This window comes from Callithrix jacchus, chromosome 13 (genome assembly GCF_049354715.1).
Source record: "Callithrix jacchus isolate 240 chromosome 13, calJac240_pri, whole genome shotgun sequence".
In the NCBI taxonomy this organism is placed as follows: Eukaryota; Metazoa; Chordata; class Mammalia; order Primates; family Cebidae; genus Callithrix; species Callithrix jacchus.
In genome coordinates this window covers 31,710,944-31,724,508 of record NC_133514.1, presented here as the reverse complement: position 1 = coordinate 31,724,508, position 13,565 = coordinate 31,710,944, and the positions used below count along the sequence as shown (strand labels likewise).

The window sequence follows — 13,565 nt, the reverse complement described above, 5'->3', positions numbered from 1 at the left end:
GCTGGAATAAGCACTTTATTTTTTAAAAATGACCATAGAAAAGTACCTTTAAACAGTTATAAAAGCATAATAGACTGTGTCGAAGTGGCTGTTTTCCTTAGAGAGGAGTACAGGCATCTCACCAAGAGCCAAGTGGCACTGGGCATAAGCAGGTCCTTGAATACCAAAGTGGCTCTGTCACAAGTCCCCGTGCTAACTGCCCTTTCCCCTTATTTATGGTAAGAGGGGGCCCCTCACTCCTAGAGTCTTGCTGGTTTTTTGTGGTGACCTTTAAAAGCTTCTTGACATCTTTATTTTTAATGGAAAACAGCAGAACACAAACCAACCAGGTAATCATCACATTGAAATTTTCCACAGACGCTGAGCAGATCAGTAGGAAAGCCTGTGATTGTGTTTGGCCGCTGAATTTAGGTCACTGGTTTTACAGATGGCTCTTGTACGAGGGGAGAGGTTGAGCTGTCACAAACTCTGGAGATGTGTCAACTGACAACACAAGACTGACTTTGATGAAGTCTGAGTAGAACTGGTTCTAGTGCCCAATGCTTCCATCTCTGTGTGGTGTGGCAGGCATCCTCATAGCACACGACATTCGGGAGCTCATGGTATGTGGTCCGTTTGGCTCCGTGCCGTGAAGAGTTGGGAACACACCAGCTCGATTCAGCTAATGTTTTGCAAAAATCACTTTGGAGACATAGAGACATGAGCTGCCTGCTGCAGCCAAATGGGTTGGGCACAGCCAGCCCCTCATGGGCCAGGGCTGGCCTCCCAAACCAGGGTTGTCCCTTACCCGTGAGGAGAGCCCTGCACTTCCACAGGGGGAGCAGGGCTGCGGGGCTGGCTTGTGCAAGGTGAGTTACACACGGGAGCGTGCAGTTACAAAGGAAACGTAGGACTGCAAAAATACAACACTCGGCACACAGTTTATAGTCACAGCTGGAGCTGCCACGGCTTTCTAAGGGCACACTGAGCAGTTCTTACCAATGTTTTCTTTGCCCAGTTATGAATAAGCCATTGGTAGAAGCTCCTGGGGGCTTCCGGTTGATTGTCTTAATGGAACTGGGATTCTAGACCTAATACTGCAGGTAACAGTTCTAACAGCTACACCATGCTAATTTACCCTGGACTCTGGGTAGGCACAATTTCTATATAGTCACAATACAGGAAATTCTGGTTAATATTTGGAAACATGCCTCAAACATGCAGCTTACTTTAGAGGAAAAAAATAGATATTTTTAATTACAAGCATTCAAAAGTCGAGCACAAAACAGTGATCCAACCCAGTGTAAGATCGTCCATCCCAGCACACTTAAAATGTTTGGTATAAAAATACTCACTTTTCTTGGTTTTATTGTTGACTTCTCTTACGTTTCGTTTGAAAATATCTCCAAACTGTACAGAAATGTCAGACCATGCATTCACAAATAACACACTATTTCTTACAATTATACAGTGTAAAAGAGTAAAACATTTTTATTATATTTTTTCTTTGAGAAAAACAGATGTGTGATAGAGGCTGTGGCAAAGTCTTGCAGGGATCAAAACTGGGCAAGGTTTTTTCAAGCCTGAAACAGAAAGAAAACATATGAGGTGAGCAGGTGTCAACCCTCCCTAGTTGTGATGGCTTAGATGGCACGGTGCGGACGTGTGTGTAGAAAAGATTTACTGCCCACACACATGTACGTGTGTCAGTGGTCTCGCCTTGATTAGACACATGGGTCTGGTCCTTTACCCCCACTCACAGAGCCCCATCCTGGCCCACAGGTTTTTTTTAAAAACTCAGCTTCTTCTGTATTATTCTGTCACTCATTTTCCTTTTCTTGCCCTCTCACCAACATGTCACACACATTTGAGAAGTTGTAGAACATGTGTATATAGAAGGCAATCAGCTCATCACACACTAGAATTTGTGTGTAGGGAGATGCTTATTTGTGTGCGGAAAGAGGCTATAAAGAAAAACAGATCGGCTGGGCGCAGTGGCTCACGCCTGTAAGCCCAGCATTTTAGGAGGCCGAGGCAGGGGGATCACGAGGTCAAAAGATCGAGACCATCCTGGCCAACAAGGTGAAACCCCGTCTCTAGTAAAAATACAATAATTAGCTGGGCATGATGGCGTGTGCCTGTAATGCTACTCGGGAGGCTGAGGCAGGAGAATTGCTTGAACCCAGAAGGCAGAGGTTGCGGTGAGCAGAGATCGTGCCATTGCACTCCGGCCTGGGTAACAATAGTGAAACTCCGTCTCAAAAAAAAAAAAAAAAAAAAGCATTACTGACAACCTATCTAAATGTCCCAAGTTAGATTTGGGAAAATGCGTTGAGCAGTTGAGAATATTTAGGCGACCACTGAAACAGTGTATGGGATGAGCCTGTAAATGTTCCCAAACAAACCAAATCTGTCCAAGTTGGATCTGACCTGTGACCCAGTATACCTTTTTCACTTCGTTTTTGGACAGGAGTACGAGTGGTCAGCAGTAGTAACGGCCTGCAGGTCTTCAGACCGGCGGCAGAGCTTTCCACAGCAGGGCCCTGGACCCCTCTCCACCACCAACCCCACGCCGCCACCTTTTCTGTGAGAGGGGACTAATCCTTGCCTGTCCTTTCAGGTTGTGGCAAATAATGACATTAGTCCTAGTACATCCATTTAAGGATGTTTACCGTACAGAGCCCTCAAGGCAGCCAAACCTAGACGTGCCCCTGTCCGTCTGTCCCTTACACCGCTGCCCCCGACCCAGCCCTGTCCTCTTGGCTTATCTGTTCCACTCCGCTGTCACCATCTTAGGGCCACCTCTGCAGATATGCGCTTCTACCTCAACTCCTTGTCCACTTTGCTTCAGGCAGAAAGACAACATTCCTAAATCAATCACTCTCTACCTCTGCATCTTCCCAGTGGCTTCCCAGATGCCAAATGCCTAACACATTTCAGGGCCCTGAAAAGCTTGGCTGCTCCCGATCTCTCTTGGCCTGAGGGCTTCCTCTGAGCTCCTAGCAGGGGTTCTCACTGACCAGGCCACTGTGACTTCCACAGGCATAATCCTGCATTGTTATTTGCCTCTCTGAGACCATCTCTTCCTCCTTAAACCCCGACACCAGTCACTTGCAGGGGCCCAATGCAAACCTTCCATTCACACACTTAAGAGTGGAGGGCACACGAAACAGAAGTGATGGGTCATTTGTGGCACGTTGTCACTGAGACATGGGCCCCAGTGTGGATGATGTCTGGCCTGAGAGCAGGAGACTAGGGACGGGGACCCACTTTGGGTTCTGCACACCAGTCCAGGGGCACCCTGAGCCCTCCATGGGCAGCCGCGGCCCCAGTGAGAGGGATGTGGCACCTCCAGCTTTCCTGGGCAGTAACGCATGCGACTTCCCCACGCCTCAGCCCCTGAGCAGGAGGAATGGCCGCCTAGGAGGGCTGATCTGAAGGGAGAAGGAACATGGGCGGGAGGAAGTCTAGTTTTCTGGGCCTTCCATAACTGCTGTGTAAATGGAATCCTTGCATGGGAAAGGAATGTAATCACTACCACAGATGATCCCAGACTGAACAGAAGGTCAAAACATGGCTATTTCAGTCCCTGTAAACAAGGAAGAGGTTTAGCTAGGAGCGGAGTTCAAACCTTGGAATGTCTTAACAAGGACATTTTAAACACAATCCAAAGACATCCGGGAACACAGCCCCGCGGAGGGATGGTGGGGTTGGGGCTGGGAACACATGAGGCTCTGATTAGGAGCAGGTTCTCCTTTTGGGACCTTCCTGGAAGCAGCCGACTATGTCATTCATCTTCAAAAAATCAGGTACTGATATTAATTTGTAACAGCCATTTTCAGACATATCACTGAAAAAGTTCATGGTCTCTAGCGGCACAGTCTTCCACAGTTTGTAACTCCACTCCAGCCCCAGGGGCTGATGAAAAGTGGCCCATCTCTGTCCTCCAAGGGTAGGTCACATAAGCAGTGTCTGACCTCAGATTGGGGAAGAGAAAAGCCGCCTCCAAACTCGCCCCTGAAACCTAGGGACAGCCCCAAGAAATGGTGAGCCCTACCTCAGCACAGCTGGTGTTGAGAACACCATGTCTCCCCTACGCGCTGGCTGCTGCTTTCTCAGGCCCATCTGGGACATCTGCAACCTGACCCTCCTCAGGTGACCCCAGGACAACAACCGAGACCTGCCCTCCTCCTTTCTGTCCCCCGTTACTAGGCCCTTCTGTTACCTGCCAGGAAATCGCCCCTCTCCGTGCACTGTTGACACTTTGGTTGACTTGCTGCATTTAAAAATCATGATGTCTAACTAGCATTCAAAAACTGCATAAGTGGGGAAAAAAAGTCTAAGCAGCTTAATTGGTTTTGAAATATCCCCAGGAGGAAGAACAAAATCATGTCTTTTAAAAAAGTTTGAGTGATGACTATGAAGAGCTATGACAGAAGGAAAAGCTCACACAGTAGGTTGTGGGCCTGGTGGGATAGACCCGGCTGCCCCAAGAAACAGGCACTGAGGGAAAATGCCCAAAGTGCAGGGTCCTGTGGGAAGGCTGCTACACATGACACACACCTAATGCACGCTCGTGGGATGGCACTGAGGACCGTCAGAGCATAGAGTGACTTAAGCCCCTCAAATGCCATCCCATCTCCTTGGCCAGAACTGCTTGGTTCCCTGTCCGTAGCAGGAATCTTGTTCCTCTCGGACTCAATTTTTTTCTATAGGCCTCTCAGAAGGATGCGGTCTGCTGCTTTATTTAGGCTGAGACAAACTGCCGTCAGCTCACCCCTGGTGTTCCTGCTGTTCTAAGCCAGGCTTTCCAGAGACCCAGTGGCAGGAAGGTCACCTCTGGGGATGCTACATGAGGATTTTTTTTTAAAACTTCACTTCCTGCTAGATGCTAAACAAATTGAGGAGTGACAGGTGATACTGATTGAAAAGACAGATCACTACAACCACTACCTACTAAATGGCCCACAGTCTGGAGAAATGCACTGAGAATCCTATGATTCAGTCATGCCCAAGGGTAATTATCCTAGGTCCCCAGGTCATCAAGAAATGGCTGATTATACTCAGTATAACTGGATTAATAAGATGGGGAATATATACATCCCAACAAAATCATTAATTCCGTCCCCTGCCCCCTAAAAAAGGCTAAGATGCTTCAAGGGAAGAGCTTCATTTCTGTAACATTTCCTTAGGTGGAGTCCCTCCCTCCAGGTGCTGCTGGAGCCAGAAGTTCATGGTGCCAGCCTTACCTAAGGAGGACATGTGAGCACCAAATACTAGGGTGATACATTTTAGAAACCTATCAGTTGCTGTCCTGGGATGACCTTCCCTAGGCAGGCCGTGCTAGAGCAGATGTTCAAGAACTCCGGAGGGAGGGAGGGCACCAGCATCTGGAATCTGGCCCCACCCCCAGAGGCCTGCAGTTCCCACGTGACCACACTAGCCAACAACACAGTGCCCTGCCCAGGCCATGCTGCCCGGGTGCTTATTCAACCCTGACTGACTTACCAGTACGCTCCAGTTTTGCAGAACAGCTAGAGAACAGTAGCCACCACTGAAGATTGCATTAATACCCACAAGACAGATTGCAGCCGCCATCACACACCTGGGACCTGGGATGCAGAGAGAGATCACCCATTAATAGTGCACAGTGACCCCCTGTGGGGCTGCCTGGGTCTTGAAGACTGGCCTGTTCTAAGGCAGAGAGCCGAAACAGGCAATGACGGGAGAGACCAAAGGCTTCTGCTGTTGAGTGGAGGATGAGATGCCACTGCAGAATGGCCTTACATATGCCACATGAAAAGCTCTCAGCCAGGAAAACGCACTGAGGACTTGGTGGAGCATGTCAGGGGAGGCTCCTGGGGACTAGGGAGAATGAGCATTTGAATAAAAGCATATGAACTCTTCATGAGGGCGCTAGGAGGCTGTGGGCCCAGCAAGGACAACCCTGTACCACATCCCAAAGGCTGTGGCCTAGACCCCGAGGACCATCCAAAAGCCCCACAGTGCAAAGGCATGGGACCTGAGGCCCCACCCAGAGCAAGATCCAGAAACAAGTGCCTCCAGGAGTTGCTTCGAAGTAGCAGCTTTGGTCAGCCCAAGGCCATAGGAAAACCCTGTCTGTCACAGGCACTAAGGACTAAACTTTCCTCCAGGCACCTCCTGGAAAACAAAAACCAAAGGATGCCCACTTGTGAATGTATCTGGCTAGTAGTCCCTAGGGTCTGAGAATTTTGAAATATGAAGGTATAAAGACCCAGCAAAGAATTTGTTCCTAATATTCCTCCCGCAGGCATGGCTGCCCCCGACACAGCTGGTTACAGCAAAGATTCCACTGCCAGGGAAGAAAGCCCAATTCCGTGCATGTGGACACCAGCGGTCCTACTTCCTACTAGCGTTTCTCAGATCTCCCTTCCTGCAAACAGGCCATGTCCAGCATGCAAGGTTTTGAGAACTAGAGTGCATAACGTACTGCTGTGGACTGTCCAAGTTCCCCAGAAGGATGGCACTGGCTCAGCTGGCACCTTTGAGTGGCCCCACCAGGACTCCACAGGGAGCAGGACTGCTGTGCTGAAATCCAACTCTGGAATCAAGGGTGAGCCTTAGGAAGGACTAACTTCCTAGGACATCTGTCTTCTCAGATTTAAGGAAGAAAATATTTTCCCCAGAATTTCACTATACAACATTAGATGTGATTCTAGTTTTTTTTTTTTTTAGCAAAAGTTGGGTAATTGAGAACAGAAAAATAATCATCTCTGCACACAAAACCTATCGGCTCACCCAACCTCTCCAGGCCCCCTGCACACAGGAGGGAGAGCGCAAGTCACCCAGGGCTGCAGAGCCGGTTGCACTTCCCGGGAGGCTGCATTTTTAGGATAAGAAACCTCTGGGCTTAAGCTAACCAGTGCAACTCAGCACTGATATGAATACTGGGATCCTGGGACCCTCCCTCTCATCTATGTCTCCAGGAGCACAGGGTTTTATCACCAAGCTGCTTCTGAGACCTCAACAACAGTTGTCTGTACCTGCGGGTTACCTGAGGGCAGTGACAAGAGCCAGAGTCCTGCCAGGAATTGCTCTCAGGAGTCGCAGGACCCCATGGCCTGGTCTGAACACATGACTCCCTCTCTGAACTTCCAGGGAGCAGTCAGGCAGCTGTGTCGGTGTACATGCTCAGGAGTCTCCAAGGACTCCAGCCAGACCCACAGAAAACAGACAATGGACAGGAGCAGGTGGGGGGTGGGCTGCAGCCTTCTCCGCATTTGGTTGTCACGTGGTTTGCAGAGGAGTGCGGTAAGTGCTTGTGATGTGGTAGACACAGTGGTGGCTGGAGGGGGCACCCACCGCATCCACAGGACTGGCAGGGTGGAGGGTCTTCAGACCCTACCTTTAGAGTTCAAACGGGAACCATAACAGACCCCAGAACTGGAAGGAATCACAGAACCAGGCTCGTGTCTCCTCACTGGGAAAATGGAGAAAGGTCTCTGAGGAGGGTCCTGTGTGCTCTCCCAGCAATTCCTTAGTGCCGCATGAGAGCCAAGCCTGCTGCACTTCCTGTCCATTTAATTAAGATTACAGAGTTAAATATTTTCTAACCCTCACTACAGTGGAGTGTGTTCTGAAAAAGAAACCCCGAATGAAGCTGGTTCTTTCTAGGTCTTTGCTGAGTGTTATCTTCTCGGGTGGACCCTGACTGCTCTGCTACCTTGAAGCAGAAGGCACCAGAAGCACTGCCCCACCACAGCGCTGAGCTGCTTACCTGGCCTCATTTATTCCCTCAACACTATCGCCACCTAAACTGTTATGTCTATTTGATTACATATTACCCATCTCCTCCCAGAGATGCTGTGGCCGCTCACTGCATTAGCCTTAGATATGATGGACAGTTATGGCATTTGTGTAGTCTTAGGTGCGATGTGCAGACCTCACAGCCTCATACTGGTTGCTGGGTGCATTGCACTGTGATAGTGTGACATGGACACGTGGCTCTCTTCTAAAATTAGGGTGACAGCAGGAGCCACCACGGCTGTCTGGGCCATTCCTCCTTGTTAAGCTCTAAGCTTTGCCTGGGCACCAGCGCCTGGGGCTCCCCTGAGGATGACTCCAAGCTCTAGCCAAAGACAGGTGAGGCCGTTCCACCCATAACAGAAATTGCTCCAAATTCTGCAGTGTTTTCTCTTGCCATTTCCTTCTCCAATTTGGGGTGGGGCGGGGGCGCTGTAACTGTATGTGCTTGTAATTTCTGGGCTCTGGTCCCAGTCCATGGCCAGGAAAATTTCAAACATCCTGAAAGAAGACCTCCCCCTACACTCCACCTGGCTTCTAAATACTGGTTCTTCCCTTTCACAAACAGTTCAACTCTACTTTCCCTTAACATCCATCAAGGAAAGCTGCCTAACTCTCACTGCATGCAAGGACTGACAGCAGTGTTGCTCGTGTTCTCCTGTTCTCAGTGTATCTGGGAAACTGACAATTTTCAATCGTGATTCTATACTCTAGGCGCTCTGGCACATGGCTAGACCATCAGCAAAACTCTAGTGATGTAGACACAGCCTGGGCCAGACTCGACACCATCCGTCAGTAAGAGGCTGAGCAAATTAAAACGCCAGGAACACCCTGTTCCTGTGACTACCCCTCTCCTCGTGGTCTTGCCTATGCCCCGGCAACAGCGTGTACACGCCCTGTACATGCCCTCAGCTGTGGCTCTCATAGCAGGCTGATCCTGCAGGCTCATGAGCAGTAACTCCCCTCTCCTATATGTGTCCACAGTTCTCTGCCATTAGAACTTAAGCACCTGAGGGGCACAGGCCTGTTTTTTATGTTCATCTATCTTGCACACAGCAGATACAACAAATGTTTGTCTGGAGATAAAGTACTTATTTATATTTCTAGTCACCGATTTCTCTTTAGCACTAAGAAGTCCAAGAAGATAAATGAAAATGCCTTGGAGGACCTCATTCAGGATTTGGAAGGACAGCGTCACTCCTGCTCATTTTCAGATCTGTTCTTTCCATGTTGGGGAAGAAAGCCCTCTCCACCGAATGGAGAGAGCCATGTGAGCCTCTGCCAATGAGTGGTATGTGACTTTCATTTGGCCTTTTTGACAGAGTTGTTTTGGTTTAAAATGTTTATATTAGCTCATCAGCACCATTGTTTCCAATTCTAATTTGCACTTGCCTAAAATTACACAGCTTGGATTATAGGCTGTCTTGGAAAGGACTTGGTTCAAGACACTAGAATGAGCAGAAGTAACAGCCGCACTGAGCTGGTCTAACTTTAGATGGGCTGGGAGACTAGGCTTCCCATGTGCAGGAATAATGGCAGCCATTATCCATACTCCTTCCCTACCTGATCCCGACAGGCTCCAAGATTGGAGTCTGGCCCATGGCCCAAGCTCAGCTCATCATAAATGATTCATCCACAGGAGACATTACATATTCTTTTCTTTTTTCTGTAGACACAGTATTGCTCTGTTGCCTGGACCAGGGTTTAGTGGAACGATCTTGGCTCACTGCAACCTCCGCCTCCCATATTCAAGCGATTCTCCTGCCTCAGCCTCCCTAGTACGTGAAGATTATAGGCACCTGCCACCACGCCCAGCTAATTTTTGTATTTTTAGTAGCAATGGTGTTTCACCATGTTGACTGGGCTGGTCTCAAACTGCTGGCCTCAAGTGATCCACCTGTCTCAGCTTCCCAAAGTGCTGGGATTACAGGCATGAGCCACTGCACCTGGCCCATTACATATTCTTATTCAGACCTTAAAGGGTTTTTATAAGCCGTACTTCCAAAGGACAGCAATTGCTGATCCTTCTTGGTAGCCGTTGCTGCCTTCAGAGCTCCTGCTGAAGGCTCTGTGAGAAATGATTTGGAAAAAAATTAGGTGAGCAGATAAAAACAAAACTCAGGGTCTCTGTAACTGAAACCCACCCAACTGCTTCACAATGGATGTCTTCTCTGGAGCTTACGTACATTCTTAACGGGGAAAAAAAGAGCCCTTCCTTAGGTCCTAGGCCAGCATCCTTTGCCAGCTTCTCTACCAAATGAAACTGCCAAGTGGAAGGTCTTCTCTCACTGCGACTGACTTTCCTAGAGCATCTGGCTCTGATAGAAGTGGCCTGACACCCCTGCTCCTTCAGCTCCCTCTCCACTATCTGGAGGCTGCTCTGTCTCTGCTGACTCTTGGGTCTCAGATGTGCTTGGTGTGTGAACTTCCTCAACTGTCAGTTTACGCTGAGGGCCAGGGCAATGTTTCAAGCCATGCCGTCTCTCGTAGGTTTTGGAATTTCTGGTTTCCTCATCCTAGACACCTCCAGCTGAACACCCTACCAGCCTGTGAGAGTGGAGAGCTAAACACACTGTCACGGAAGAAGGAGGTACCCACAGCAGGGTCCGTGTCAACAGTGCTGTCTGGAGTCGTAAGGCAGTGCTGGGCCGGCGGCACCATGGTAACGGACAGAGGTTCCTATGCAACCACATGAGTATGGCTTTAGGATCTGTGCTTAAAAGTTCATTATGGGTACATGAGGACGGAACATGACTTAACGAAATTCTGGACTTAATAGACCCTAGACTATATCTCAAATATGGTCTTATATAGCTTAACAATGGTATTCCCTGGAACAAAACAAAACAAAACAAAAAACTCTCTTAAAAAGCAAACTTTTAGAATTCACAAAATATTAAGTATTTTAAAAGAACATTTTCTGTATTATGAATTGTTAACTACGAAAGGACATTTAAAATACAATTGCCATTTCCTAACAGTACCACTTAAAAACGGTCCTCACACACGTGTGTGCACGTGAGACGTAATTCAGAATGAAGGACAAACTAAAGCAGCTGAAGAAGCTACACTGTCTGGGTTTCTAGATATCATCACAGATGAATACTCAGCCAAGGATCTCTATATATGGGAGCCTCTGGTTTCATTTCTGGCTAAGAGGTTAGGATATGGTTTCCCCAAACATGAAGCATTAGTCACTTAAAGAGTTTGTGAAAAAAGGATGATCTGACCTAAATAAGCTTGAGAAATGCCCCTTCCTCTTAAATATTCATGATGTTCATATGGTAATAAAGGCTCTGAGAATCTTTGGGTAAAGAAATTTGTTTCACTGTCTGACCCTGGAAGGATCTGTGTACATCACCTGTGATCACCCCAGAGGACTATTATTATTTGGCCACACTCAAATATGAAATAATTGGGTTAAAACATGAAATATGTTGGGTTAGAGGAAGAGTATATACAGTTTTAACTTACTGATGCTGATGTCCTAAAGCGCGGAGCATTCTCTCAACTTTCCTATCCCTGCTGTCAGAGGAAGAGCCGTGAATGTGGCTGGGCTATGACTGGCTGCTCAGAGACTAGTCTGTGGGCTTCTGACACGCTCATGCTCATTACTCTCCTGTCTGGAGAGGCCTCTCCTTTGCCAACACAGAAGGGGGGTCTTCTGACCTCGGACCGGAGATCATCCAAAAGGGCTGGCCTCCTGCGTGATGAGAACTTCGAAAATGAAGTTCAACGCAGAAGTCCTCCCACATCTTGAAAGTGACCTGACCCACCAACCGAGACTTCAGGTCAACAGGGCGGCTTACCTGTGTTGAATAAACCCAGCACTGTTTAAAAATCATATTCAATGCTCTCTTTCTTCCTCACTGACAGGGCACTGACCTGCACGAGGCCAGCTCTAGTGTCTACCATTTCTTCAATCGTTTTCTTGTGAGAGGTCTGAAACATTTCTCCATGTAAGTGGAATCTAAGTTGACCAGGGGCCTGTTCTTTCTACAGAATGCCTCTCCAGAGGAGTCTGTCTAAATGGCCTCAAATGATCTAATAAAAGCAGATGGACTCAGTATTAATGATGGAAAAAGAAAAGGAATATTCATTTTGTTTGGAAGTATTTTTATCTTAACAAGTCTCCAAGGAAGGGCCCATAACACTACGGTGGAATTAGGTGCATAGGTTTGCCATGATCTCTTTAGCATTTCTAACAGGATGAGGATCAGGCCCTCCCTCTTCTCATTTTTCTTCCTATTTTGAGAAGGAACCATGCAAACCAAGAGAAGGCTGATGGTGGAACTATAACAGTCTAAAAACTAAGTAGACTCTCCAAATTTACATACCAAATTAGAGCTCAGAAGAACAGTGCCTTGTACTTAATAGAAATTCAGAATTTCTGAATTACAGAAGGCATTTGGTATTTTGTAGAAATTCTATGTTTATAGGAAAAACTTCATTTGGTAGTTCTCTGAAGCAAAGTTAGGCCTAAAATGCCAATTTACAATATTGTTTCCTTCATGATGAAGACCTTAAAGGAAAGCCTGCTGGATCTGTGCACTCTGCCTTCAGTGGAAAAATGAGGTCTTTTATAAAGATTAGGACTTTGGATATGATGTATGCAGGGAAACTCATTCTAATAAACCTCCCGTAAGAAGACTCGCATAATAAACTACTGTGTAAGTCAGTGGATCACTAGTCCTGTAACTTAAGGTTTTGGTTTAATGCTGGCAGCAGGTGAACTACAATTACGTAATAAAATTTTCTGACAGCTGCTCTACAGAAACTAGCACTGACTGCTTATAGTGGGAGGCCAGGTACTGGTTTTGTAAGTTAGACTCAGAGTGGAACGCATGCCCAGGTGAAAACTTCTCAGAAAGACGCAGTGCCATGTAGTTCTTCAAATGAGTTTAACAAAGTTGGACAGCCAAAGGAGGTGCCTGAGCTGTGTTCACGGCGCAGACACCATGTACACAAGTGTGGTAAGGGCTTTGCATACTCATAGGAAACCGAGTACTTACATAGTATTCAGCAGAACTGACGGGACTTCCAGCCCTGAGAAGTAGCCTCGGAGGGAGGGAGCCAGCGCATCTGAAAAGACATGTGGGGAGAAGGCCGTGAGCCAGGGCTCTCCAACACATCCCCATTCTCACGGAAGGTCCCGCTTGCCTACCACTTCCCCACTGTTGCAACATGGTACCCACTCACACTAGCCTGTGAGGACCTCTTCCTCACAGGGCTGAAAAGCATCAGAGCAGTGTCTTGAGAGATGTTCCACACACCCTTATGAACACATGGGCAAGCTCTCTGAGGAAAGCACCCACCTCGAGACACGCCCGAGGGACCACCAACTCCTCTGCTCTCATCTTCCTTTTAAAGGTTAACAGCTATTTTGAGGTTAAGATCCAGCCCAGCGATTTCCTTTTCCCAGGACTAGACTGGTGAAAGCCTGTCTAATGGCTTTCTAAGCAGAGTGTAGAAACATATCTGCTGTGATAAGGAAGGAGCAGTTAAGGAGCCCACCCATGCCAGTGGCCTGGCTAGGACTTCACTGTGATTCTGTTCTTGTTCTTCTAGGAAAAGGGTTCTGGCTTCTTGGCACTGAGGGTGCCTGTACCCCAGGCCCTCTGCTCACTCTGCTGAGATGGGCCTGCAGCTTTTAGCAAGGAGCTTCCCAGGTAGGACCAGCAGCCCTGTCTGTTCCATTAGCTTTCCAAAGTGGAAGGCTAGCCCCAAACACAGGTGGACTGAGCAACACTGTCCACCTGGCAATATATTCCGGGTCCTATGCCAAGGAAAACATGAAAACG

General features: G+C 47.9%; 1 protein-coding gene across 6 annotated transcripts in view; it reads right to left on the bottom strand.

The window, feature by feature from the left end:
- The window catches only part of RBPMS (RNA binding protein, mRNA processing factor), a 190,834-nt gene continuing 177,269 nt past the window's right edge, over positions 1–13,565 (bottom strand). For 2 of the 6 annotated variants that reach the window (XR_013525602.1, XR_013525604.1), the window contains exons 7-9: positions 12,777–12,846; positions 5,488–5,591; positions 1,446–1,562 (exon numbers count right to left, since the gene is read on the bottom strand). Coding sequence is in view for 2 of the 6 variants with exons in the window: in XM_035270235.3 (XP_035126126.1) it covers positions 1,430–1,562; positions 12,777–12,846 (203 nt within the window). In the remaining 4 variants the exon portion in view is untranslated. Of the gene's footprint in view, positions 1,563–5,487; positions 5,592–12,776; positions 12,847–13,565 lie in introns of all 6 variants that reach the window. The other 4 variants (XM_035270236.3, XM_035270235.3, XR_008475925.2 and 1 more) reach the window with 3 other exon arrangements.